The sequence below is a fragment of the Nyctereutes procyonoides genome, unplaced genomic scaffold (assembly GCF_905146905.1).
Source record: "Nyctereutes procyonoides isolate TBG_1078 unplaced genomic scaffold, NYPRO_anot_genome, whole genome shotgun sequence".
NCBI lineage: Eukaryota > Metazoa > Chordata > Mammalia > Carnivora > Canidae > Nyctereutes > Nyctereutes procyonoides.
Genome location: NW_026575125.1, coordinates 27,643,384 through 27,670,339, shown reverse-complemented (window position 1 = coordinate 27,670,339; position 26,956 = coordinate 27,643,384). Strand labels below are relative to the sequence as shown.

At 34.8% G+C, this 26,956-nt stretch overlaps 1 protein-coding gene across 6 annotated transcripts in view; it reads left to right on the top strand.

Moving 5' to 3' along the window:
- DMD (dystrophin) overlaps positions 1-26,956 on the top strand; it is a 2,039,779-nt gene that overhangs the window by 801,991 nt on the left and 1,210,832 nt on the right. For all 6 annotated transcript variants that reach the window (XM_055339022.1, XM_055339018.1, XM_055339021.1 and 3 more), the window contains 4 exons: positions 7,061-7,171; positions 7,562-7,735; positions 10,965-11,120; positions 16,768-16,938. In XM_055339022.1, coding sequence (XP_055194997.1) covers positions 7,061-7,171; positions 7,562-7,735; positions 10,965-11,120; positions 16,768-16,938 — 612 coding nt within the window. The remainder of the gene's footprint in view (positions 1-7,060; positions 7,172-7,561; positions 7,736-10,964; positions 11,121-16,767; positions 16,939-26,956) is intronic.

The following is a 26,956-nucleotide window of genomic DNA, read 5'->3' as shown; positions in this document are numbered from 1 at the left end:
TTCTTCAAACAGTCTTCATCCATATCCTGGTAGATGTATATCTTAGGTGAAAATAGAACTCAAATTATAGTGTTTTTACAACTTTTCTTTTTTAATGATTTTATTTATTTGAGACAGAAAGAGAGGGAAAGAGAGCACAAATGGGGAGAAGGGTCAGAGGGAGAGGGATAAGCAGACTCCCTGTTGAGTAGGGAGCCTGATGTGGGGCTTGATGCCAGGACCCTGGGCATTCAGTGTTTTCTTCTATAGTATTACTTTTTCATTGTCTGATCATAATGTCAGGAAAGACGATATAGTGTGCGTCTTTTTATTAGAAGAGTTTTCAAATAGGAGATCGTCCCGTCTGCCTGGAAGTTTCCATAATACTGTTATTTAAACAAATCACTTCTCTATTTCACAATAAACTTACCCTAAAGTGATAAACAATTTTTAATTATGTAGTTCCAGAATAATAATCTGATGAGATTTAAAAAAGTAGGTGATGAATTATGTCCTAAGTACAAACTAAAAATGAATTATCACTTGAAAGTAAGAATTGTGGAATTAATTTGTAAAAGGTATGAGCTAATTAAAAGTGAATGCATGTTACACAGTCTTCCCAAAGTAGAATTGAAAGGAAAATAGATACCCATTTTTATCTTATACTTTTAGTAATGAATTGAATTCTTGTTACTGAGTATATTCATTAAGTGTATTAGATATGTTTTCCCAAATCTACTTGTGTGATGTACTCTAACAAAAAAAGCAAAAGGATTTTTGTATTTAGTTATTTAGAGAGAAACAGTGAGAGTATAGACACAAGAGCTGGGGTGGGAGGGGCAGAGGGAGAGGGAGAAAATGATTCTTAAGCATGCCCTATGCTCAGTGCGGAGCTGACACAGGATTCAACCTTAAGACCCTGAGACTATGACCTGAGCTAAAATCAAGAGTCAGACAGTTAACCAACTGAGCCACCCAGGCACCCCCTCTAACCTTTTTTTAAAGACAGAGAGAGAAAGCAAAAGGGTAATTTGGCCAAAGAACTGTATTCCTCTTGATATCACAAAGGAATATTCTGAGATGTTCTATACAACAGATGTTTACCCTTAATTTTTGAAATATATTTACTCACTGCGCTTTTTCTCACATAATCACATAATCTACTTAATTTATAAAGCCATTTTTATCTCTAATCATAGCAGAACAATTCTATAGATGTGAGAAATTTTCTAGAAATGCTGTCTGTAAATTATAATAAAATTCCAGTTTTATATGGTGTTCAAAACTGTTTTCTCAATTTCAGTGATTTTAATAGTGGTGATCTTTCTAAGAGTACACTCAGCCTCTTAACTCTCTGTCTAAAAGCTTGATATAAATTTGAGAATCTCAAAGCCCATGTAGTGCTTTGCATTGAGTTCCAAATTGCAAAACTTCCCTTTCGCATGTTATGGTCCTTCCCGTGTCCTGGTGACAAATAAAGATTAAGTTGTAGGTTATGTTTTTGTACATCATTGTTCCTGTTGTTTATCAGTCATGACAACAGGGTGGCTTATTTGAGAAATTGTGGAATTTAGTGTCAGAAGACTCATGTTTCGGTGATCACTTAAGTTCTCTTGCCTTTGTTTTGGATTGCCAGGCTACAGGAGGCAGGTTTCAGGGAGGCATTCTTTAAGATAAGGAGAAATAGTTATACCAATTAGAAATACAAAATTAAATGCTGAGTTACAGAAGAGTCTTTTGTAAGGGCTCAATAGCTTCATACCAATTCCTCCTCTCCAAAGTAATTCTTACTCTACCCACACCTAGTTTTTCCTTCTCTGAGGCACTCTGCATGTGCCAAACCCAATCCCTGGTAGCATGGCTCTCACAGCCTGGAATACAATCTCATTTTCTTATTTTCTACCCCTCCCAAGCCCCCTTCTCAGCCAAATGCAATTTAAATTATGCCAATTTCTTAAAATTTTACCTTCTATAGTAGAAATGAGTACATCCCTTCTTTTTTTTATCGCATAGCATATTTTTTTAAATTATTACATATATTTCTGCTTTTTAAAAAGATTTTACTTATTCATGAGCGTGAGAGAGAGAGAGAGACAGAGAGGCAGAGACACAGGCAGAGGGAGAAGCAGGCTCCATGCAGGAAGCCCAATGTGGGACTCGATCATCACGCCCTAGGCCAAAGGCAGGCACTAAACTACTGAGCCACCTAGGGGTCCCCTATATTTCTGCTTTTTAACTTTAATTTATACCTCTATGTTCTATCTTTCTAGAACAAAGGATCCTTAAGAATAGGGATAGTATGAGGTAATTGGGTAATGGGCATTAAAGAGGACACGGAATGGGATGAACAGTGGGTGTTATACACAACTGATAAATTATTGAACACTATATCTGAAACTAATGATGTGCTAGATGTTGGCTAATCAAATTTAAATTTCAAAAAAGAATAGGGGCAGTAGTTTGTGCTTACTATATGGAATTGGGTAGTAGATGCAGAACTTGTTTCTTGAATTGGATTCATAGACTAAATACTATTAATGCACAATGGGATGAACTCTCATCTGACAAATTTCCATATGGAGGATACATTTATTATGGAATCGTAATTTAAGAGGAAGTATAGTTGTTGAGAGGACATTGAGTTTGCTACTTCCTAAGTATGTTACCTTGGACAAGTCAACATTCCTACTCTCATTTGTGAATGAAGATGATAAACACATCTTAGTTTGATTAGGTGATTAAATCATTATATGTGAATTGTTGGTATATAAGCTGACATGGATGTCTGCTTTGGTGGTTATGATGATGGCGAATTCCTTTCAGTGCTCTTTTCTTGCCATTCTAATATAAAAGGCTAAAGAAATATGTGTATAATTCAGTTTTCCCTCTACTATATGTACCTTGAGTGCTAGACAAATGAAAGTGTTTAAAAACATGTAAATAGATCCTGTTGCAGATGCATAATTTGGTCCCTCTGCTCTGAGTATCTTTTTAAATTTTTTTTCTCATCAATTTCCATCCCCAGTTTCCACAGTGACTATGCAATTTCTATCACTTATCTTTAGACTCCTCCTCAACCCTCTCTCTCTCTTCCTCACTGGATACCAAAAGAATTTCTTCCTTATAAATAAATACTACATAATGACACAGTTTGCAACTAAATATTTGTGCAAACTTGAACAAGTATTTTTACATACACCATAGCATCTGATCTTTTTACCAAGACCAGTGTAGTTGTCTACTGCAAACATGAGAATTTTCCCAGGACTACTGACAATGCTTCATTATTGGCTCATTGTCATCATCCTTAGTGTAGAAATGAGAAAATTGAGCTTCAGAAAGTTTTGGTGCTTAGGTGGTAAATACTAGCCCTGAAATGTAAAGATAGATAGATTGATTGATTTGAGATAGAAGAGAGAGAACACAAACACATGTGCATGAGCAAGGGGAGAGTCAAAGGGAGAGAGAGAGAGAGGGAAAGAATCTAAAGCAGACTCCCTGCTAAACAAGGAGCTGGAGGCTGAGCTCAGCAGGACTCAATCTCATGAGCCTAAGAACATGACCTGAGCCAGAATCAAGAGTTGGACGCTTAACTAAGCCCACCCAGGTGCCTCCAGAGTCCTGAAATTTATTTTTATTTTTTTTTAAAGAATTCCATTTCTTTTTTTTTAATTTTTTTTAAATTTTTTATTTATTTATGATAGTCACACACAGAGAGAGAGAGGCAGAGACACAGGCAGAGGGAGAAGCAGGCTCCATGCACCAGGAGCCTGATGTGGGATTCGATCCCGGGTCTCCAGGATCGGGCCCTGGGCCAAAGGCAGGCACCAAACCGCTGCGCCACCCAGGGATCCCGAGTCCTGAAATTTAAATTTAGATTTCTCTTAGTGCTCTTCTGTTCTGATTTACAGAAAGCATCAAGTAAGAAACCCTTTCTGTCTTTCTATATCAAAAATGATCTTTGTATCTTGCCTTTGGCTTCTGAAAAAGTAGCAGCTGTCTTTCTGTCAGAATTTTTCATTGATTATTGATATTATTCTCTTCATTCTGTCGGGCTTCCCACAGGGTTTTTAAAATCAATTATCTTCTCAGTTTTTTAAAAATCTTTCTCATCCCTTGGCTTAATACGTGTTTGAGTCTCATTGACCATGTTACATTATGTGGAGAGACAAAATTCTTCAGAAATAACTTAAACTACTTATAGATGAGGGTTTCCTGATCTTTAATCAGGTTTCAGCCTTGGAAAACTTAATTCTGCTCTTACCACTGACTCTGTTCTAGCTACAATGCTCATTGACTAACTAGTGTACACTTGTTAGAACTTACCTCATTTGACATGTCTCAAACTTGATTTTGTTGACTTCTCCCTCATTTTTAAGACTCATATCACTTGGTTGAAGTGATACCCTTTCTCTTTCCTGGATGTTTTCTTTCTCTAGGATTCTTCCTCTTCTTTCTTTGATGCTTTCCTTCTTTTCTATATCTTTTAAATTCCTGTTTTCCATGGTTCTTTCCTCATCCTCATTAGGGCCCTCTAACATTTGAGTACACTGAAATAAATACTAATTTTACAGGTGCACACTGCTTTTTTGGTCACTTGCACCAGCTATTTATCATTATCTCTTGGGATCTCTTTTGTGATTGTAGGCAGTTGTTGGGCAGCACTGCAGTGATATGTAAGCTCAGCTGGACTAGACATCCAAGATGGCTCAATCATATCTAGCAGTTGATGTTTGTTGCAAGCTTAAAGCTCACTTGGGATCTTTGACTGAAACACTTACCCACCACTTCTTTACATGGCTTAGGCTTCTCAAAGCATGCCAGATATGTTCCAAGAGGGAATGTCTTAAGAGTGAGTGTTCCAAAAAGGTAGAAGTTGAAGATACTAGTCCTCTTAGGGACTTCTCCCATAACTAACAAAGCACTACTTTTGCCCTCTTCTTTTGGTCAAGGCAGGCAAAGGGACAACCTAGATTTAAAGAGGTAAAGAAACTCTACCTCTTAATGGGGGAGTGGTAAGAAGAGCATATAGTATGGAACTGCTGTTACAGCCATCTTTGGAAAATGCCGTTTACTTCAGCCTGTGATTGAAAGCAATCAGTATTTTTGTCTCTACCTCTCTTTCTTTTTGCATCTACTTCTATCTTCTCTTTCTAGCCATCAATCTTTACTATTCCTCACTTGACACTGTAAACTGGGAGTTTCATAAGCACAGTCTCCTGGCATATGTGAGAATTCTCAGCACCCATAGAATTTGGTCAGACTTTGTCCCATCACTTCTGAGAGACAATTTGATGGACCTAACTGGGCACAAGCATTGTCCATCTTTTAATCATCTATGACTTGGGAGTGGGTAGGTTTATATGGCAGGGACACAGTTGCTATTGGCCTACTTTTATGAGGGGATGAGCATTTTCCAATTAAATTGTCATGATCATACCCCCCCACCCCCCACAAAGCCTCTGCTACTGCCAGGAATGCCTATTAATTATTCAGAGTTCCGTTTAACATCACGTCTTTTATGACATCTGTTAACTTCCTTGTTATGTATTTCTCTATCCTGCACACTCCCATTAATTTTGTAGGTACTTTAGTGTTTATAACTTTGTGAATAATGTTATTATGCACGTACATGGATCCCTAACCCCCAAACTATGGTTTCTGGAGAATAGCATATACCACTTTTTCTTATATAAGGGAGTAATTCAATCAATGAAGTATATATATATATATATATATATATATATATACACACATATATACACACACATACATATATATACTAAAAATAAAAATAGTATGTATTTGCATTAGTCTTTGCTCTTAATTATTTTTTGCCAGAATTATAATTACTTAAGTAATTTATCGTTAGTCTTTATAATTGTAAGGGTCAGTATGTTAAAGAATAATATGAAGGCATATCTCTACATTTATAACCTTGTATAACTAAGTAACTCCTTCACCATTTGACCCATTTTCTTAGGATAATTCACACTACTCATTGCAGGGTTGTAGTTCTCTGTGGTAACTACTACTAATCAAACAGATGTTATTTTCTAGTAATATGTACTGGAATTGACTTTAGTTGGTATAAATTAGGTTATACTAAAATTCATTATATAAATTATTTTGCATAGAAATTTTATGGGCACTGTGGTCTAGGTTAATCAGTTTCTTTCCTAACTTAGTTGTGATAATCTGACAGCAACCAAAATTTAAATTAGAATAAATTGACACCTTGCTGATTTTTCCTGGATCTGGAAGAATGGAAGAAAGAAATACATAAATTTATTCTTTTGTTCTCTGCACACTACATGGTTTAACCAACTCCTGAAGCAGGCTCAGAAGTGTACAAGTCAAATAGAGACATACTTTTGAATAGAACTCCATCAAAAATGTCTCCTCAGTATAGAAAATACAGGAATTTTTCTATTTATTTAAATTTCAAAAATCAGTCTCTTTAAGAAGCTCTTAAGAACCTAACATACAAAAACCAAGGCCAATTAAAAGATTTAACTTCATTTTTGTAAATCCATAATTACCCTGAAATTTAACTGAAATATAGTACAGAATGACTGAGTAAAGATCACTATTAATGAATATTGTCCATATGCAACTTTCTCATATCTTATCCTTGTTACAATTAGCTATGAGATAGATAGATAGATAGATGATAGATAGATAGATAGATAGATAGATAGATAGACAGACAGAAAAATACCTTGTTACCTTGTTTTTGGTCAGATTTGAGTGTAAATTCAAAGATACGGGAGTATCTGTCTTTCATATTAGATATAAACAGGTATTTCCTTCTGAAAATATCTGAAATACCTATGCATTATCCCTGACTTGAAAGGATGATTTCTTTTTCATAATAACCCAAATAGGAGAGAAATAAGCCGTTTCATTTTTGATAACTTTGGGTAAGTAAAAAAGAAACCCAAAACTATTGTCATTTTAAAGGAGGCTATATTGTAATAATGCTTTAAGAGAGTTCCTGAATTCCATCTTCTTGGAAAGTGACTTATTCTTTGCAATATCCTGCAGAACATGCTGACTAATAATGCTGTCCTCCCAACAGAAAATCCAATCGGATTTGACAAGTCATGAGATCAGTTTAGAAGAAATGAAGAAACATAACCAGGGAAAGGAGACTGCCCAAAGGGTACTATCCCAAATTGATGTGGCACAGGTACATGTTCTTGCATAAACTAAGGAACTTGTTTTAATTGGGTATTAAAATATAGTTTGTATTAGACAATTTGATTATTAGAAAAATTAGGATCAAGGGCATTATTTAAAAACTACAACATGATACATAAATAATACAGATTTTGGGGGGTTATACATTTTAAGGATAAAATAAGTTAATAAATTACCTTTTATTTAGTATCACATTAGGAACAACTACCGAATTCTCCCAAATGTATGTATTCTTTGTTCTAAACAAGTAGAAAAAAAATTGCTTTCCTTTTTTTTAATCTTGTATATCTTCAGGAATAAAGAAAAATCTATTAACAAAAATATGACTGCTTATTGTTTGTGGTATAAAATTATATGGGTGCTTATATTGTCTTTACAGAAAAAATTGCAGGATGTTTCCATGAAGTTTCGATTATTCCAGAAGCCAGCCAATTTTGAGCAGCGCCTACAAGAAAGTAAAATGATTTTAGATGAAGTGAAGATGCATTTGCCTGCGTTGGAAACAAAGAGTGTGGAACAGGAAGTAGTACAGTCACAGTTAAATCATTGTGTGGTATGTATTTCTGGAAGCAAATACACAGCTACTCCTTGACTTTCCTTATTAAACAGTATGTAGGAAAAAATGAGGTATGTGATTATCCTCCTTTATAATAGAAGATCCTTTTCACATAACTCTAATCATTATACTATGTAATTTTAAGATTAAGAACAAAAGTTAGCACAGTTGTATTAAGAGACAAGGACTTATTGAAATAGCGGCTTTTGAATACATCCTCTATATGTGTCTTTTAGAATCGTAATTCTCTAAGGAGAATGAAAAATATAAGAGGGAATCCCTTTATTTAATTTTCATCATACTTTGAATATATATTTTAAATGGAAATTTTAAAAAGCAATATATTGGTCTGGAAACAGCAGTAACAGCAACAGCTACAATAATACACACCATTCCAGAAATGAAAACCAAGTAAGCTAAGTGATCTACACAAGTCACGTCTAATTCTCAAGGTTACAGACTAATTGAGACAATTTAAAGAAAAGCAGGTGGTGAAGGGCAAAAGCAAGATTCCAATCCAGGTGCTCTTTCTCCAAACCCTAGTATCTTTCCATTAGACAACAGTGCTGGATGTACACTGCAATGCCACCAGACCCCAAAGACAGAAAAAGGCATGGAAGACATATGATTAGCCTGTAACATAAATCTACAGAAGACTATGGGATTTTTGAGCTGTATCCTTTGTTGCAATTATTGGAAATTGGCCAAGTCACATGACTCCTCTGATAACATAAGGCTGAGTATGAGGGCATCTATTAGAGTAATACAGCTATTATTATAACTCTATGTTTACTATGAGCTGAGTAGAAATTCACATAAAACAAAGGCACTGAATATTATTAAAGGTAAAAAAGGTTATCTAGTTAGTACCTTGTGTTTTAAGTATTGCTTATGCATTTAATCCATAACATAAATTTAAAAGAAACTCTTTAGATGCATTTCAGTCATATTATTGTGAGTGGGAAAGTAACTTTTTAACAAAAACTTTATAGATACATATATTTCTTTATGAAAAGTTCTGAAATATTTTTATGCAATTACATTTCTTCATAATACAGGCTGCATTTTAGTGGTATCATTATATAAAAATTCCCACCCTGAAAAAGAAAATTTGAATATAATAATGTCTGATTATTGGCTGATATTAGATGAGCAACATTAGGGATTTGTAGGAAGATATCTCCTCTTAAATTTTGCTAAAAGAATTGAAAGCAAATGACTCAAGTATACTATCATCATGATTAAACATATTACCAAAGGGAGAGCTGTTCCCTTCCATGATCAAGTCTCTAATGGTACATGAGAAAACTTGTCCATTAGTAGGTATGAGGTGAAAACCACCCTTCCTTAACCAACTGCGACTGTGCCCTGACTCATCACAGGAAAACATTTTCCAAATACTTTCCCAGTTTGTTTCTGGTTCTGGTTTAAATGTCAAGAGTAATTCAATAGTCTTTCCATAAGGATATCTTTTCTTTACAACTTTTATATTTTTTCAATTACTTAAGATGCCCTATTGCATGCACTGTAGTCACTGCCTTTGCCTTCAAGAAATTTTTGTTTACTTAAAAAAAGTTTTCTCAACATGAATGCAAATAAATACAATGATTATTTCCCTCCCTCAGTGATGAGCATTTTCTCTACATACTGAATGATATGGTATTAATGGCTAACTGTACTATGCACTTTCGACATAAGAGTAAATCTCTGACTTTTTTTAATGTTTAAAGAGTATATCATTTGGAAATACCTCTGATTCCAAAATTCACAGAGTTGATTCCCTCTGTACAGTTACTGATTTAGTATTTCTACATACTGATATATATATATATATATATATATATATATATATATATATAATTTCTAGGTAGTAAAATGAAGTAAAAAAATAATCTGGAAAGCTAAAACAGGAACCCAAAATTATTAGTAAAGGAAGATTAACACAAAACAACCACCAAAGAAGGGATTAAGATGGAGATAGATTATGTATGCAGCTTTAACAAGTAGGATATTTGGTAAGCCTTTACAAAAAATGTGTTGTTTTAGGAATAGATTTTACTTATTTATTTTTAAAGATTTTATTTATTTATTTATTCATGAGAGACACACAGAGAGGCAGGGACACAGGCAGGGAGAGAAGCAGGCTCCATGCAGGGAGCCTGACGTGGGACCCGACTCTGGGTCCCCAGGATCATGGCCGAAGGCGGCGCTAAACTGCTACCCGGGGTGCCCCTAGGCATAGATTTTAAACTGAAAAGAGAAAGTAAACCCAAATTTTGTCCTAATTCCAAAGAAAAAGCAATTATCTACTAGTAACTTTATTGTGTAGTACAAGTAAAACATGTAGTTGTTAATGCTTACCACTGAACAGATTAAAGCAACAATGTATAGTGTAAACTATTATATATGCCTGTATACATATATACACATAAGCACATGTGTGTGCATGCATGCATTTATACATACACATATCTTTCCAGAAAAGTCCTTTGTGTGATGACACATTTCATTAGGCTTTGTTAAAGCCGTGTACTTTTGTGAAATAATGTATGTGTTCTTTAGGGTTGAGGTAGACATGAGTTTTTAAATATTTGTGTGTCTACTATATCTAATTGATCAACCCCATTAAGAAAATACATTTACATAATGCAATTAACATATCTAAAATTACCTTCCTTCCTTCTATATGATTTAATTAATATATGTTGAATTTATGATCTGGAAATTTAGATGTTTTATGCCCACAAAAATGTGTGAGAACAGCAGTGAATGTGTCTGTCTTGGCCACCACTGATTCTCTAGTGAATCCAATACTATCTGCTGTACTAGACTCTCAATACCTGATGAAAAAGTCAATGAATTTTTCCAAATTCACAGATAGTATTATATAACATATAAAACAGGAATACTATAACTTTTAGGAATAATCTTTATCAACTTGAATTGTAAAACTAAATATACTCATGATGTATATACTTACTTACTTTAGTGAGAATAATTACCAACTCCGCATATCTATATCTGTGTATGTAATCACATATAAAAACATTACATCAATAGAAAGTGCAAAAGCTAGATATTGGTTATAGCAGCAAAATGCTACTACATTAAAACTGTAAACATAGAATGGCAGTTAAGGTAATCTCTACCTCTGTTTCTTTTTATTAATTATTATAGTGTAAATTGGATACTGTTGCTTATTATTATGTTTTATGTTTTAACTTAGAACTTATATAAAAGTCTGAGTGAAGTGAAGTCTGAAGTGGAAATGGTAATAAAAACTGGACGTCAGATTGTACAGAAGAAGCAGACGGAAAACCCGAAAGAGCTTGATGAAAGAGTTACGGCTTTGAAATTGCATTATAATGAGCTGGGAGCAAAGGTGCGTGTGCCCTGGAACCACAGACATGGGCTACTTACCACTTTCCTCTGAAATGGCAAAGCAAGAGGCAGTGATGATGCACAATTAATGTCTTGGAAAGTCTAATCATTTTCTCTCAATACATAGATAAGTACATACATTTATGCATAGTCAGAGAGAGAGATGGATTCCCATGTATGGTTCTTATTTAGAAACAACAATTATTAAAAAAAAAAAGAAACAACAATTACACAATAAGGATCTTATTTCCAGCCTACATTAAAAAGTGTGTACAGCTCAGGGAGATTTTTTTTTTTTTGCACACTGGATAGTTCTAAAAGGGGTTCTTTGTTCTAAACTTGCCTTCTTTTCATTGTATAAATTTACTGTGATGACTTAAAGGCTGGAGCCTCTTATAAACTAATGCCCTTACTTATATTTAGATACAATGAAGTTGACACTTTCCACATAGACCACATTAGGTGTAATAGAGTTGTCACATTCCATAGAAGTTATTTCCCTGTGTGGTAAGTCTTGCATAATCCACCACATTTGGCTAATAAGGTAGAATGGATTGCCAGTTAAGTCCTATTGGTCTGTGATTTTTTTTTTGTATTTTTGTCCTGATAGAGTCCAATGATTAATTCCATGTCACTGTTATTTTTTTTTTTTTTTAGGATTTTATTTATTGAGAGAGAGAGAGCAAGAACAGAGGGAAAGGGAGAAGCAGATACCTGCTGAGCAGAGAGCCCCATGCAGGGCTGGATCTCAGAACCCTGGAATCATGACCTGAGCCAAAGGCAGATGCTTAACCAACTGAGGCGCCCCCCACCCATTTCACTGTTAATTAAAGATGTTTACATCTCTCCCCTTGCCCAAACTGTGGATTAACTAGGATAGTTATCTCACTTCCCTTAAATCAAATATTCTCTGTATATTTTCTATAGATTTAGAACTTTGATGGTTCAAAATAATGATAGTAATTCTAAAAAGTAGTCATAAAGGCATGAATTGTCAGGACGCCTTGGTGGCTCAGTGGTTGCGTGTCTGCCTTTGGCTCAGGGCGTGATCCCAGGTCCGGAATCGAGTCCCACATTGGGCTCCCTGTTAGGAGCCTGCTTCTCCCTCTGTCTATGTCTCTGCCTCTCTCTCTGTGTCTCTCATGAATAAATAAATAAAATCCTTAAAAAAAAGGCACGAGTTGTTAACGTCGAGGGCTGACCTGGCCTTTTCTATGCTATTATTTTATATTACTCTGAACCCTAAAATATTTTTGGTGCTCAGCTAAAGTTTAAAGTATTAACATAGTAATAAAAGACTAGTTTATGTCTTTAAAATGATAATAGCTTAAAATATTATCTGATATTTGAGGGAATAAATGTATTTTATTAATAAATTTCATGCTTATTTCCTTAAACTTATGCAAATAAGTTATTTATCTATTATTGGCATTTATGGCCATATGAATAAATAAGAGTTTAATTACTTTAAGCAAGTACCTTTAAGTGAGGGGTTCTTTAACTTTCCTAGTGCTTAGTGGAGAAAGACAAAATAAAGGCCAAAGCAGAAAAAAAATAAAAATTTGTACATTTTAATCTCATTCTGACTGAAAGAGTTTTAGTGGGATCAGTGAGGAGAACAGAGTATATTTTAATGGCTCAGGTTCTCAACTTCATTAAACATAACATCAGTGAGAAAATTGTCACTTTACTACAGACACAAATATAAATTTGTGCCCTTATTTGTGAAGTAGCCATGCAGAAACAATTTTTAACATTTCACCCTGGAAGTAGATGGAGGGTTGTGTCTTAAAGCTACTAATTGCAACTAACACTTCACTGAGAGAAAGTGAATTTTAGATTAAAATGGAAATCTGGAAATAACTATTCATATTAGCTGATAGTCTTTAATTTTAAAAACCTTCTCATTTATATTTCATATGTTTTGAATGACAGCTTACTGTCCTGTTATGGCAAAATATTTTCCTTCTTATTTGATTAAAAAGTAGGGAACACTGATACACAGTAAATAGTAAAACATGAGGATACTCTTGAAATAAAATACATTTCACCTGCTTGTATAGCCCATCAAGCTACCTCTGGAATAAAATACCCTTAAATCCTTCTGGAGAAGTTTATTACTATGTTAAAGATAACCACAGAGGGGAAAGTTGAATCTGCATTTGGTATCTCATCTAGTATTTATAGACTTTGACAGGTGCCATTTATTCTATATTTAACATCAATTGAATAATCTCTAATATTACTCCTAATGCTATAGTTTGTTAATTTTTAGAAAGCTATTCTCTGTATTCAAAAATTTATAATTTGATCTCTGTGACTTTACACTAAAGTATTGATAGATAGTTTTTTATTAATAAAAAGTGTATTTGGGGGAAAGGTGGTTTCTTTGTTATTTCAAGTATAAAATGTTGTCTGGGCCTTTTTCTTTTCTTTTGCCTTGAAGAATTTGCACAAAATCTTTGCCTTGGCAAGAGTATATTTTACATAAAGTAGTCACTGAATTTAAAGCAATAAAAAATGATGTCAGAAGACTTCTAGTGCCCCAAATTAACTATTATGCAAAGCCCTATTTAACCCTGAAAATACGTATTTGAAAGTTGATGTTTCCTTAGCCATTTGGCATTTAATAATAACATTAAAGCAAAGTGAAAGATGACTAAGAAATCATACTTAGTTTTAATAGCCTAAGAGAATATAGCATAAATGTAGGGCAAGAATTTATTTTTGAAACAAAGATTTAGAACCATTAGTAATAAAAGGAATATATAAATATCCTCTTATAAAAATGCTGTGAGTCAAGTATTCCTTCTCTAAGAAAAAGCTGTATACACTTAAATCTTTGGAGCACCTTGAACAACAGTGGTTCTATTTGACAAAACCAAACAAAACAAAGGCCATCTTAATATATTATTATTTTTCTGTAAAAAAAGACAAAAACACTTCTAGTTTAATCATCTTCAGAATTTATATGGTTGCACTTGCCTCTCTGTTCAACGTATGTTACTTTTCTCTGAGTCAGCTTAGGCCGCCATAACAAAACACCACAGACTGGGTGGCTTAAACAACACACGTTTATTTCTCACAGTCTGGAGGCTAGAAAGTTCACCATCCAGGTGTCAGCCTAGTGAGGCCTCTTTTCCTGGCTTACAGAAGCCACATCTTCTTTGTGATCTTTCCTGGTGGACCGGGAGGGAGAGTGAAGAAGAAGGAGGGAGGAAGTGGGGTGTGAGGTGATAGAGAGAGGGAGAGGAAGGGAGATCTTTCTTCCTCTTCTAATAAGGCCACAATCCTGTCAGATTGGGGTCTTACCTTTATGATCCCATTTAACCTTAATTACTTCCTAAAGATCCTATATCCAGGTGCAGTCACATTGATTTTTGGGCTTCAGTGTATTAATTTTGGGGGGATGTAGTTCAGTCCATAGCATTTTTCTTACAGGACATATTTTTATTTGTTTATTATAATCAACTTAGCTTAATGGTTCAATGAATAAAACTTGAAGCGTTTCTTCTATGGCTTCTTTATGTTTTGATTTTTAGGGAAATATCCATAAATAGCAGTAGTCCTGTCAACTACACATGCATTTACCCATGAACCAGGGACTGCTGAGGCATTGTACTGCAGGTGGCACTCTTTGAAATGTATCCCTTTTCCACACACACACACACAAGTGTAAAACTCAATTTTCCTTAAGGTGGCAGTGTCTCCTGTTTTATTAAAACCTATTTAACTGGATATAAACAAAATAGAATAAATAAAAATCAATAATGCATTAGCTCTGGGAAGATAGGATTTCTTTAAAATATTGAATCTGTATTTCTTTTGCTACCAATAGTGCGTAGAAAAAAATAACCATGCATAGAAACACACTGTAAGGTCTATTTTTTTTTCTCCCATACACAAATCAAATCCTTGCAGGTGAAAGGGCCGATACTTTTACTTCCCTGAAGGGGCAAATGTGTAAAAAGAAAAAAAATTGAATTTGCAGCCTCAGCAACTAAACATTTTTTAAAAAATATACAGACACCTCTGTTAAAGAAACTAATACATTTTGTGGAGTACTTGGAATTTGTGTCAAAGTTCCAGTATGTTTATTTTGATTGTAGCATTTTAAAGTTTTTGGAGACATGCTTACTTTGGCATTTTTCATTCTTACGGCTGGATTCTTATACATTCATATATATTCATCTGTGTGTGTATGTGTGATTGTGTGTGTATAGACAGATCGATCAGAAGAGTTTCTGGGCTTTTTATTAAACCAACCAGCCTAGACCCTAAACACAATGTTTGTGGAGAAGTACAAGTTTGTTAATTCTCCCTGTGAGAATGTGTAAGAATTTAATTTTGAGGGTTTTAGTTCTAAACACTGAGAGCTGGAATACAAAATCAGGTCATGATTTTCTCTATTAATAAGGGTGAAACTTGTATTTTGGAATTTTTTCCCTCATTGGATGGCAAAATATGTTTTAAAGGGGAAGTGACTTACTATTTTTGTTGTTTTTCTGCAGAAGTAAGACACTTTACAGATGCAATGACAGTAAAATTGACTATTTTAAGTATTACAGAAATAATTTTGCCACTTGAGAGAAACTATATCCTTTCTGCATTTTGATTCCTTACAAGCAAGAGCAATCCTCATTTGTCTATAGAGGATTATAAACTTTGTCCATCCATGTGACAGATGACTGAAGCTTTTCTAAAAGAAACGTGTTATAATGGGATGCCTGGTGGCTCAGTAGTTGAGAGTCTGCCTTTGGCTCAGGGCGTGATCCAGGGTCCTGGGATCCAGTCCCACATTGGGCTCCCAGCGGGAAACTGGCTTCTCCCTCTGCCTATGTCTCTGTGTCTTCTTATGAATAAATAAAATCTAAAATAAAAAGAGAAATGTGTAATTTCTTTGGTTTGACTTACATCAATCAGTATATTTTAAAATTTTGAACATAGGGGCACCTGGATGGCTCAGCGGTTGAGCATCTGCCTTTGGCTTAGGTGTTGATCCTGGGGTCCTGGGATCGAGTCCCACATCAGGCTCCCTATAGGGAGCCCGCTTATCCCTCTACCTATATCTCTGCCTCTCCCTCTCTGTCTTTCATGAATAAATAAATAAAATCTTAAAAAATGAAAATAAATATAATTTTGACCATTAATTATTTTTATTTGTATTGAAGAAAATAATTACAGTTGGGTTTTTTTCCTACTTGACATAACACACTCTTTTGGAGAAAGGATCTCATCTTCCCTAGACTGTTTATTCACCAATAATAGACTATATGGTTTTTCTAAAATACTATTTTTAAAAAATAAGAACAAAGTTGTTTTAAAGATTTTTTTTTAATTTGTTTGTGAGAGAGAGCAAGCATGAGAGAAAGAGAACATGAGCAGAATGAAGAGGTAGAGGGGGAAACAGACTACCTGATGAGCAGGGAGCCATATGCTGGGCTCAATCCCACGTCCCTCAATCTGAGGAACCTGGCCTGGGCTCATGACCTGAGTCAAAAGCAGACACTTAACTAACTGAGCCACCCAAGTGCCCAGAAAAAGGTTGTTGTGAAATGACAGAAATATTAAAGTTCCTATTAAGTGGCTGTAACTAAACCTGAATTGAAAGAGTAAACTAAATTGCATTTTATCATCATTCTTTTCAGGTGACAGAAAGAAAGCAACAGTTGGAAAAATGCTTGAAATTGTCCCGTAAGATGCGAAAGGAAATGAATGCCCTGACAGAATGGCTGGCAGCTACAGATATGGAACTGACGAAGAGATCAGCAGTTGAAGGAATGCCTAGTAATTTGGATTCTGAAGTTGCCTGGGGAAAGGTAAAACCTTTATCACTGAAGGTTATTTTTAACACACAAAGAAACACACAGTAATGTGAAAGTATAAGGACCTCTTAATGTGCAACAGTGGTAGAAATATAAGTATTATCTTGCTTCACATTCTCTTTCCTCAAAAATTCATCAGGAGTTTAACTCTGTGTATTTCTGAATCATGGTAAAGCTGGTGGACAGCTTTAACAAGAATCTCCCCAAAGCTTGTTTAGAATTAGGTAGGTTATGAATAAGTCCTTAAAAGTACCTTCATCATTAGTCAGAAAGTGAATTCCAAAGATGAGATTCAGCATTCCCTAAATTGCCTCAGACAGACTGCTTAGAAGGACCCCACCACCATGACCAGAGCAGGGATGTAGAGACTGCAGACAGTTGGGCTGGAGAGGACTCGCAAGATCAACAGATTACTGATGTCACAATTGAAAAAAAAAAATCTCAAGGGGTCTATGTGGCTGCTATCATTTCCACCACCAAAGGGCACAGGGTTTCCTTTAATCCTAGCTGGTAAATTCTTACTGTATCTCTTGACAGCCAGTCAGATATTATTGCTCCCCTAAAAATGTAAGGTCAGGGTACTCATAACTTATTTTTTTTTTCAGTTGATTCATTACTAGACTACTTGAAAGTCTGTTGATATAAAGGGAACTGCCAATATTAATACTGTGTTTTCACCTTAAACTTTGCCTGAACCATTAGGCATTTTTAAAAAATATCATAGCCATACTCTATCCCCTTGGGTTTTTTTTAATTAGCTAACACTTGCCTGTATCAGTGAGATGTTAAAGAGATCTGTGTTTTACTTTTAATTCAACAAGGCTATTTAGATTATCGAAAGGTGGGAAATTTTAATTGCATTATGTAAAAACTTATAATCATACAATTCCACCAAAACTGAAAACTGATTTCCTCTATATAAATTCAGGGGACAGGTAGATGTAAAACGTTGTTACATAAGTATTTTTCAAGTAAGTAGTAGTGAATGATTTCTTCTTCTTCCCACTCAGAATAGATCGGTGGTAGAGATAAGATATTGAATTGCATTTATTAGCTCAGAATCATATATATTGTGACATTATAGTAGCAAATACAGAGGGTACAGGCTAAAAATTACAATGACCTTTTTTTCATTATTACCCAAGCAATTATTTTATTTTTTGTGTGTGATAATTTAGTTTGAACCAGTGGAAATCATATACTTAGATGCGGGGTAGGCTACTGTTAGAAATAAGCAAAAAGGGGATCCCTGGGTGGCGCTGTGGTTTGGCGCCTGCCTTTGGCCCAGGGCGCGATCCTGGAGACCCGGGATCGAATCCCACGTCGGGCTCCCGGTGCATGGAGCCTGCTTCTCCCTCTGCCTATGTCTCTGCCCCTCTCTCTCTCTTTCTCTCTGTGACTATCATAAATAAATAAAAATTAAAAAAAAGAAATAAGCAAAAAAATACCATGGCTCCAAGAAGTTAGAGTTTATTTCTATCTCATGTAAGGCAGATGGTTTTGGATAGGGGAAGGTGTTTTGCTCCATGAAATTCTCACAAGAGGGAGGTCCTTTTCTTTTCACTGGCTCTGCAGTCCTCGGGGTATTTGTATTTATGCATAGAGTAAAACTTGCTCACCACCATACCTCCCTCCCAGCCCACAACAAGAAGGGAAAACCAGAATTGGAGGGAGGACACCAGCGCTCTCTTAAAGATGTGTTATAAATGCTCCATGCATTATTTTGCTCATCTTTCACTTTCTAGAAGTTAGTCGCATGATCATATTTAGTTTCCAGAGAAGATGGTGAAAGATGGGTCCTAACTGACTGGACAGTGTGTTCTGCTAAAGTGATGAGTAGATTTTGTTTGAGAAAGAGGGAATGTATTCTGGGGGACACATAGCAGCTTTGGCCACATCAGTATCACCCCTATATTTTACATCATAAGATAAAGGTAGAAAATACTGGGGCACCTGCGTAGCTCTCTCAGTTGAGCCTCCAACTTTTGGTTTTGGCTCAAATCATCATCTCAGGGTGCTGGGATAGAGCCCCATGTGGTGCTCCACTCTGGGAGTGGAGCCTGCTTAATATTCTCTCTCCTCCTCTGCCCCTTCTCCTGCTTGTGCTGGCACTTTCTCTCCCTCTCTCTCTCAATCTATCAATCAAATCTTTAAAAAAAATAAAGGTAGACAAAGATCTGCACCATCTGTTTCTCCTTATAAAAACCCGTGTCCTACTGATGGCAATTTCTACCATTAACTACTCTAAAACAAACAAAAAGGCCCTGATAAGACTAATGATCTATTAGAGTATGAAATATAGTAAAACATGCAAGGAGTGCATGGAGAAGAGTCATGAAAAGAGTCTAGGCTTTATTCTCAGTCGCCCTATCCTTAAAACACCCTTCCCTTAAAAATATTTTTTATTGTTTATATCCAGTTTAATGGGTATACTAGTTTGCTAGATTGGCTGTAACAAACTTTCACATATGGGTAGCTTAAACAGCAGAAATTTATTTTTCCACTGTTTTGGCATCTGTTTTCCACTGTTTTGGCAGTCTGATGTCAAGGTTTTGGCGGGGTTGGTTTGTTCTGAGAACTCTCTCCTTCGCTTATAAATAGTGGTCTTCTTGTGTCTTGTATGATTGTCCCTTTCTACTGGCCTGTGTTTAAATTTCTCTTCTTATAAAGAAACCAGCCATATTGGATTAAGACCCACTATAATGACCTTATTTTACTTAATTGTCTCTTAAATTTCTTTTCTCCAAATTTGGTCACATTCTAAAGTCCTGGGGTTAGGACTTGATCACGTGAATGTTGAAGGGACTCATTTCAGCTCATAGCAATGGGATAGCTTTATAAATATAATTTAGAATGCTACCATAATGGTGCACAAAGGAATAGAGCTGAAAATGAAGGGGATTTTAAAAACTCTACCTATAGATTACAATTGAATGTGGTGAAACTATGAAAGTATGCCACACAAGAACTCTGAATTCCACAGTCCCCATAGGGTCATTGAGTAAGTCACCTAAGGAGATATATTTTGCACTAGCTTCACTATGAAATCATTAAAATACCATACTATCATTTAATTAACTTTTAAACATTTCTAGATTATCCTTATTATATTAGAAGTCTTGACTGACCTGAAGATGTATCAGCTTCTTAGGTCCATCTGGAAAGTATTTTCCATAAAACCAAGGAGCAATACTAACTTGAGATCCAATAGGAAAAAAGTATGGAAAAGTAGCATTTCATATATATATATATATATATATATATATATATATATATATAATAATTTACCATCCCTTCCAGATCTTTTGAAACAGTAAGCTGCTAATGATATACTCTAGGACCCCTTAGTGATCAAGTAAAAGTATACACATTTGCATCCAAATTACATACTTTGTTCAAGAAATTCACTTGGAAGGTGCTGAAAGCTTTTTTAAAAATCACAATCATATAATAAAAACATGTGACCTACAGATCTAAAGTGGTCACACTTAACGATAATTTTTTAAAATGAAAAAAATCAAACTCATAAATGAAACCCCATGATTCCTTAGTACTTTCTCATTTCACATGCTTTCTTGGTAGAGGGAGAACTTGACTCACAACTGTTCAAGTCTTGTCTGCCATTTCAAAGGATAAATGTCAGATTGTTTTTTTAATAAATTGAGTATTCATTTAAATGCAATACATTGAATGTATTTACCTATTATTCCAAATGTTTTTGACTTAGAGAAAATTTGAATATATAGTGCCAATTTATTTTTAAAGGGTTTCATTTATTTCTACTGAATTTCTTTCAGTTCTGTTGATCTAAGAACATTATATTTATTTATACATAAAACATTTGAATGTCTAAATAAAAATATTCTTATACATTAAATTTAGTTACTAATGAAGTATTCATTTGATCTTTAGTTTATTCAAAACAGAGTATACCTTCAAGTATATTGGCTACAATTAAATCTTTTGAGCTTTACTTCTACTCTATTTTAATTATACTTATTTATTATGTATCTAGTTCCATATATTTATATAGTGGCTTAAAGAGGTGCATATCATTCATCTGATCAAACACAAATAGGGCAGCCCTGGTGGCCCAGCAGTTTAGCCCCACCTTCGACCCAGGGGGTGTGATCCTGGAGACCCGGGATCAAGTCCCACATCGGGCTTCCTATATGGAGCCTGCTTCTCCTTCTGCCTCTGTCTCTGCCTGTGTGTGTGTGTGTGTGTCTGTCATGAATAAATAAATAAAATCTTTAAAAAAAACACAAATAAATTAGAAAACTAGAGAAAGGGAAAATCATAGTAGGAAACCATGCACAGAAATATGCTCACAATATCCCATGGATAGTAGAATAGGCAGAGGAGAAAAAAAAGCCTTAAAATTTGACACCAAGCTGGGGTGCTTGGGTGGCTCAGTGGGCTAAGCATCTTAAGCATCTGACTCTTGATTTCAGCTCAGGTCATGATCTCAGGGTCATGATCTCAAGGTCCTGAAACCAAGCCCTGTGTTGGACTCCATGCTCAGCACAGTTTGCTTGAGATTCTTTACCTTTCCCTCTCCCTTCTCCTGTGCTCCTCCCCCAATGTGAGCTTTCTCTCCCTCTCTCTCTCTCTCTCTCTCTCTCTCTCTCTCTCTCTCTGTCAAGTAAGTGAACAATTAAAATCTTTTAAAAAATTTAGCACCAAGCTTCCTATTGGACAAACTAAAAAGTAGACATACTTTTTTTTTACTGTGCTAAAGAATACTTAACATGAGATCTATCCAGTTAACATTTTTAAAGTGTACAATATTGTATTGTTAGGTATAGGCAAAAATTGTACAACAGATCTATAAAGTTTATTTATTCATCTTGTATAACTGAAATGGAAGCAAACATTTCAGAGATTCAAAGTGTTAGAACTATTAAAAATTTAATTGAAATAGTTTTAATGTACTAGTGAGAACTTTTTTCTCAAATTAGATATAGAAGAAAAATTAGGGTCATAAATGAGATAGCACTTTTGTTAATATTCTTATAATAAGAGATGCCTGGGTGGCTCAGCGGTCAAGCATCTGCCTTCAGTCGGGGTATGGTCCTGCTTCTCCCCCTGCCTGTGTCTCTGCCTCTCTCTCTGTCTTTCATGAATAAATAAATAAATTGAAAAATATTCTTATATTAGGCATAATGAAAAGGTTTATGTTGACATTTTTCTGTTAACATGCTTCCATGAAAAACTAATGCCATGAGCCTGACCCTGGATTTTCTGTGTCTTCTTAATGAATGAGTATCAGGAGTTTGTCACTGTCCTTTTGATAGGCCAACAATGTCATAGAAGTGAAGTTTCCAAAACAGAATCTTTCATTTAGGTTTTACTCCTGCTCAAAATTCTGTAGTCACAAGTTCAAAACCATAGGTGTTAGAACACATAGCCTCCCAAAAGATACTGGGTGGTATAAGAAACATTTTGAAATGATTAAATGTTGCATGCATTTGGGGAAGACTATAAACCTGACAATCTCTTAGGTACCCCAGATCAGATTTTCGTGGCCTTAGGAAGAGAAAGAATGGGAGAACTTCTAGAAGTATCTAGGATGGCATCAATTCTGATTAGCTGCAAGCACAGCTGGAAGCACGGGAAGCTGTCCTGTAGGCTCTCACCTTATGAGCATGCTTCTAGACTGCAGGTACAGCAGGAAAGAATGAATACAGTTAAAAAGTAGTCCAAAGTTTTAAAAGGTAAAAGAAAACATTTTAAATTCAAATAACAGGAAGCAGACATTTTTAGAATAATAGCAGAAATGAGATAAAAGTTTAATAATAGGAATCAAAAAGTTAACTGTTAATGCTAATTTGAAATTCCTAAAGCTCAGTAGCTCTTTCCTTGTATTTTGAAATTCAGTCTATCTCCATTAGAGTTGTGATAAAGAGGGAAAAATTAATATTAAGATTTTGAGGAGCCCCTGGGTGGTTCAGTCTGTTAAACACCCAAGTCTTCATTTCAGCTCAGGTCATGATCTCGGGGTCGTGAGATCGACTCCTGTGTTGGGCTCTGTGCTGGGTGTGGAGCCTGCTTAAGATTCTTTCCCTCTGCCCCTTCCTGCTGCCTGCTCACTCATTCTTGCTCTTTCTCTCTCTCTTTCTCTCTCTCTCTCTCTCTCTCTCTCTCTCTCTCTCTGTCTCTCAAAAACAAAACAATTTTGAAGGAATGGATCACTCCTAGCTGCATGGTTTGAACAACAGAGATGCCTTGAAAAGACTGCAACTGTCATGTTAGTGACAGTTTCTTGATAAGACATTTTCCCCCTTTATACCTTACAAATCTCTGTTAAGGGAGTTTGCCAGATTGAGATCAGAAACCCTGATGTCTATAGAGTAGAAACAGACACTGTGGAAGGAAATGGGAAGGCAAACTAGAACAGATTAGCAGCACCTGGGGATCCCTGGGCTGTCATGACAGGTTCTACCTTCTTGGACTACTACATGGGCTTTAACAATTTCAGTTGCCAAGAGAAGGGAAAAATGTGTGTTTTGTTCACTGATGTTTCCCATGCACATAATATAATGACCCATAGGGCATGCTCAGTAGATATCCATTCAATAAAATAAATTGCAATTTAAGAGATGACAAAACATAATGACAAAGCATTTTTTGAGAGAAGAGAAAAATGCTGATGTGCTTCTAACATTGTGGTAAGTTTTAGAACAAATGGAAACATGAACAATCTGATCAAATACTCCCATTTTATAGATGCGTAAATAGAAGTCTTGGCACGTAGCAATCTGTAATTAAAATCCAATGCTATCTTTGATTTCAATGATTTTTCCCACTATCATTATTGTTAGAAGTCATATTTTCTAGTAATTTTAAGGTTATATAATTCTAAAATGACAAAAAAAGTAATTTGTCATCTACAATAAGAAAAATATACACAATGTATAAATTTAAAGTGCAGATTAAATAAATCTGCATGAAAATAATAAAATGAAAATCCTGTGTGCATTTGTCTCATATTATGTCCTATAGTCAGTTGCCACTGGTGTTATTTTAGATTTTAAGAATTATTTGTTAATGTCCTAAAATCACTTTGATTAGTTGGAGATAAGTAAGTCAATTCTCAATATCCCATTATGGCTACAATTATTTAGCATATGAATTGAGCACAAAAATATAACTGTATGAAAGTAAATAATTACATGATTAAATAGAAGTTTATATCTCTAATGATCATTATGTTTGGAAAATGTAAGCTTCAGCAAAGTTTAATCTATATGACTTTCTGATTTAACCACTAGCAGATTTTATGTATTCCTAATTTAGTTTCAGTAGTCAAAAATTCAAAGCCACTAAATAATTCAGCTACATTAAAGCCCTTTTAAAATTCACAGTTTTATGTAAAAAATTAAAATGATCAAATATAATTCCCTGGAAAAATTATTTTGGTTCTGTAAAACTTTGTATTCATCAGCTTTTTGGATAGTTCCTGTCTACTGTTTTTCATAAATTGACTATTAGATTTTATTAACAGTAGTGGTGGGATATCAAGAGTTGCCTGAAAGAATCACACATACACACAAATGTTGAATTCAATTCAGGGTGTTAAGTAATGCATAATGACTGATGTCTAAATAGCCACAATAACAAGTCATTGTGATTTTCACTCTGATTTCAGGGACAGATTTTTATAGTATTCAACATGAGGAAGAACAATGATAAGTTTCCTCAATTTTCTTTCTGCTGTCATTTCAATCCTAAAATGTAATGGCAATCACCCAATAAAATCTTGTGACAGAATGCATCATTTTGTTTTCCAATTGGTTCTGAGCATTGGCTGCACACTGAAATCACCTGGGAAAATTTAAAAGCCTGTCAATGCCTGGAGCATTTCCCCAAAGATTAAGACTTAATTGGCCTGAGTATAGCCAGTGTCTCTAATAATTCAGCAAAGTTTGAGAACCACTAGATAATACAATACAAATAGTTATAAGTTCTACATTCAGTTTAGTCAGCCATATCCTGTATTTTTTTTTAAACAATCACCTTTCACAGTTTAAAGAGATCTGGCCTCTGGTCCTAGATTATCTGGATAATTGCTTCAACTCATCACTCCTTTTAGCTACAAAAGCATGAGAACTATTACTTATTTCTAAAGTCTGTTACACTATCATTCCCATGAAAAATTACATATCTTTTTTTAAAGCGAGCATAGTAATTTATCTATGAAGCGAAATAACACTAGCAGACCATTAACTTGGTACAATGAATGCATCAAGCAGCTGTTACTTAGAAAATAGAACATCTGTTAAATGCCATTGGAGTCACTATTCACTGTCATTATAGTTATAGCTATAATTTCTGTTCTGCAAATTCTGCTTTCATGAAATTCTTCTTTAATAGACAATGCATTATTAATAAAAAGTCAATACACATTGCCACAAAATCTACTATTTAATGTTTTATGTGCTTTTTGAATTTATCATTATATTATTCCGTCACATTAGCCTAATAATAAAATGTATCCTAAACCTCTAGCCATGACAGAAATGTAAGGACCTGTGAAAACAATTAATAACATATTTTATTACATTTAAGACATTAGATTGTATGACATGCCATTGATTTAATTGCAGCTGTTGTGGATCAAAAGAAACACCACCACCTTAAACATAAATACAAATTCTATGTGTCATGTCAATTTCAGAAATCTTAATATGTGACAAATGCATTTTAGAATTCACAATAATGTAATTTTAAAATTTTCTTCTCATAACTATGTTTTGTACCTGAAGGTGAGAGAACTCTTTTCCATTCCTGATGACCAAAAATGGTATAACACTTATGTAGACTGACTAAATGCAGAATCCACTTGGGGAGGAGAACCTTTTAAAATACCCTTTTGAGTGTGTTAGTTAACCCTTCATCCATATTAGAGGGAACTTACATAGGAGATTAAGAAAGAGCTAAAATAAACAACAATTAATTAGCATCTTAGTAGAGGGGTAAAGATATATGGAAATGGTATTATGGCACATTTTTTACTAAATGTGTGGTTGAAGGAAGATAGAATCTATGGGACAGGAGGCACTTAGAGATTAAAAAGGTTGGAGGTGGGGAGTCAGAATGATAGGAAGTCAGAGAAGTCATCTTAAGAATATAAGCCACTGGAAAATTCCAGGAAAACTTGTGGAAGCCACTGGACCTCTGAAAATATGAGAGCTCAAGCCCAAATGGCCTGTTTCTCTGCCCCTTTCAGAATATGGGTGTGGGTGTGTTTTCTGTGAGACTGGATGATTAATCTTACACTTTTTACTATTTTATCTTTAAATAAAATTAACAAAAATGTTTCCATCACATAATGGTGTGATCATCAGAGACCAACAGAAAGAGTTTTCCCAGCCTGCTAACCCATCAAGTGAAGTGAATTGGCTGAATCCTGAACCTCATGCCATTTTAAATTAGACTTGAGTGATTTAACTTTCAGATATGAAGAATGAATCAGAATGCATTTTCCATCCTTCACATGAACACATGAGTATCTTTATTAGGAGAAATTAACCTATGCCACCCCTTTTTTGTTATAAGGAAATTGAAGTAGCATTTGAAAATTGCTATGGCTAGGAAGAAGTCGACAACAAATTTATTTCTTGAAATCATGGAAATTAGTGTTTAATATTTCAACTCTATTCTGGAGCTGGTATCAAATGTTACAAATTAAACATATGGACAGTAAAATATGTTATATTTTATGACAGTTAATATTTAAACCGAGTTCTATTCTTAGCTGATATTTTTTTCTATATCATTAAAAACCCCAGGTGCCAAGTATACAGTTCACATTAAGCTGCTACTGAAGCTCCTGAAATTGGACTTATGGCCATGTCACAGGTCAAAATAAAACTGAATGTGCATAATTTTGTTTTTTACTGAACCTTAAAATCAACCCCAGAAGCTGTCACAATACTGCAATATTGAAAAAAAAGTCCTGAAAGTTGGTTTAGTCACTGAATTTGAACTTCTCTATTCAGAAGGGTAG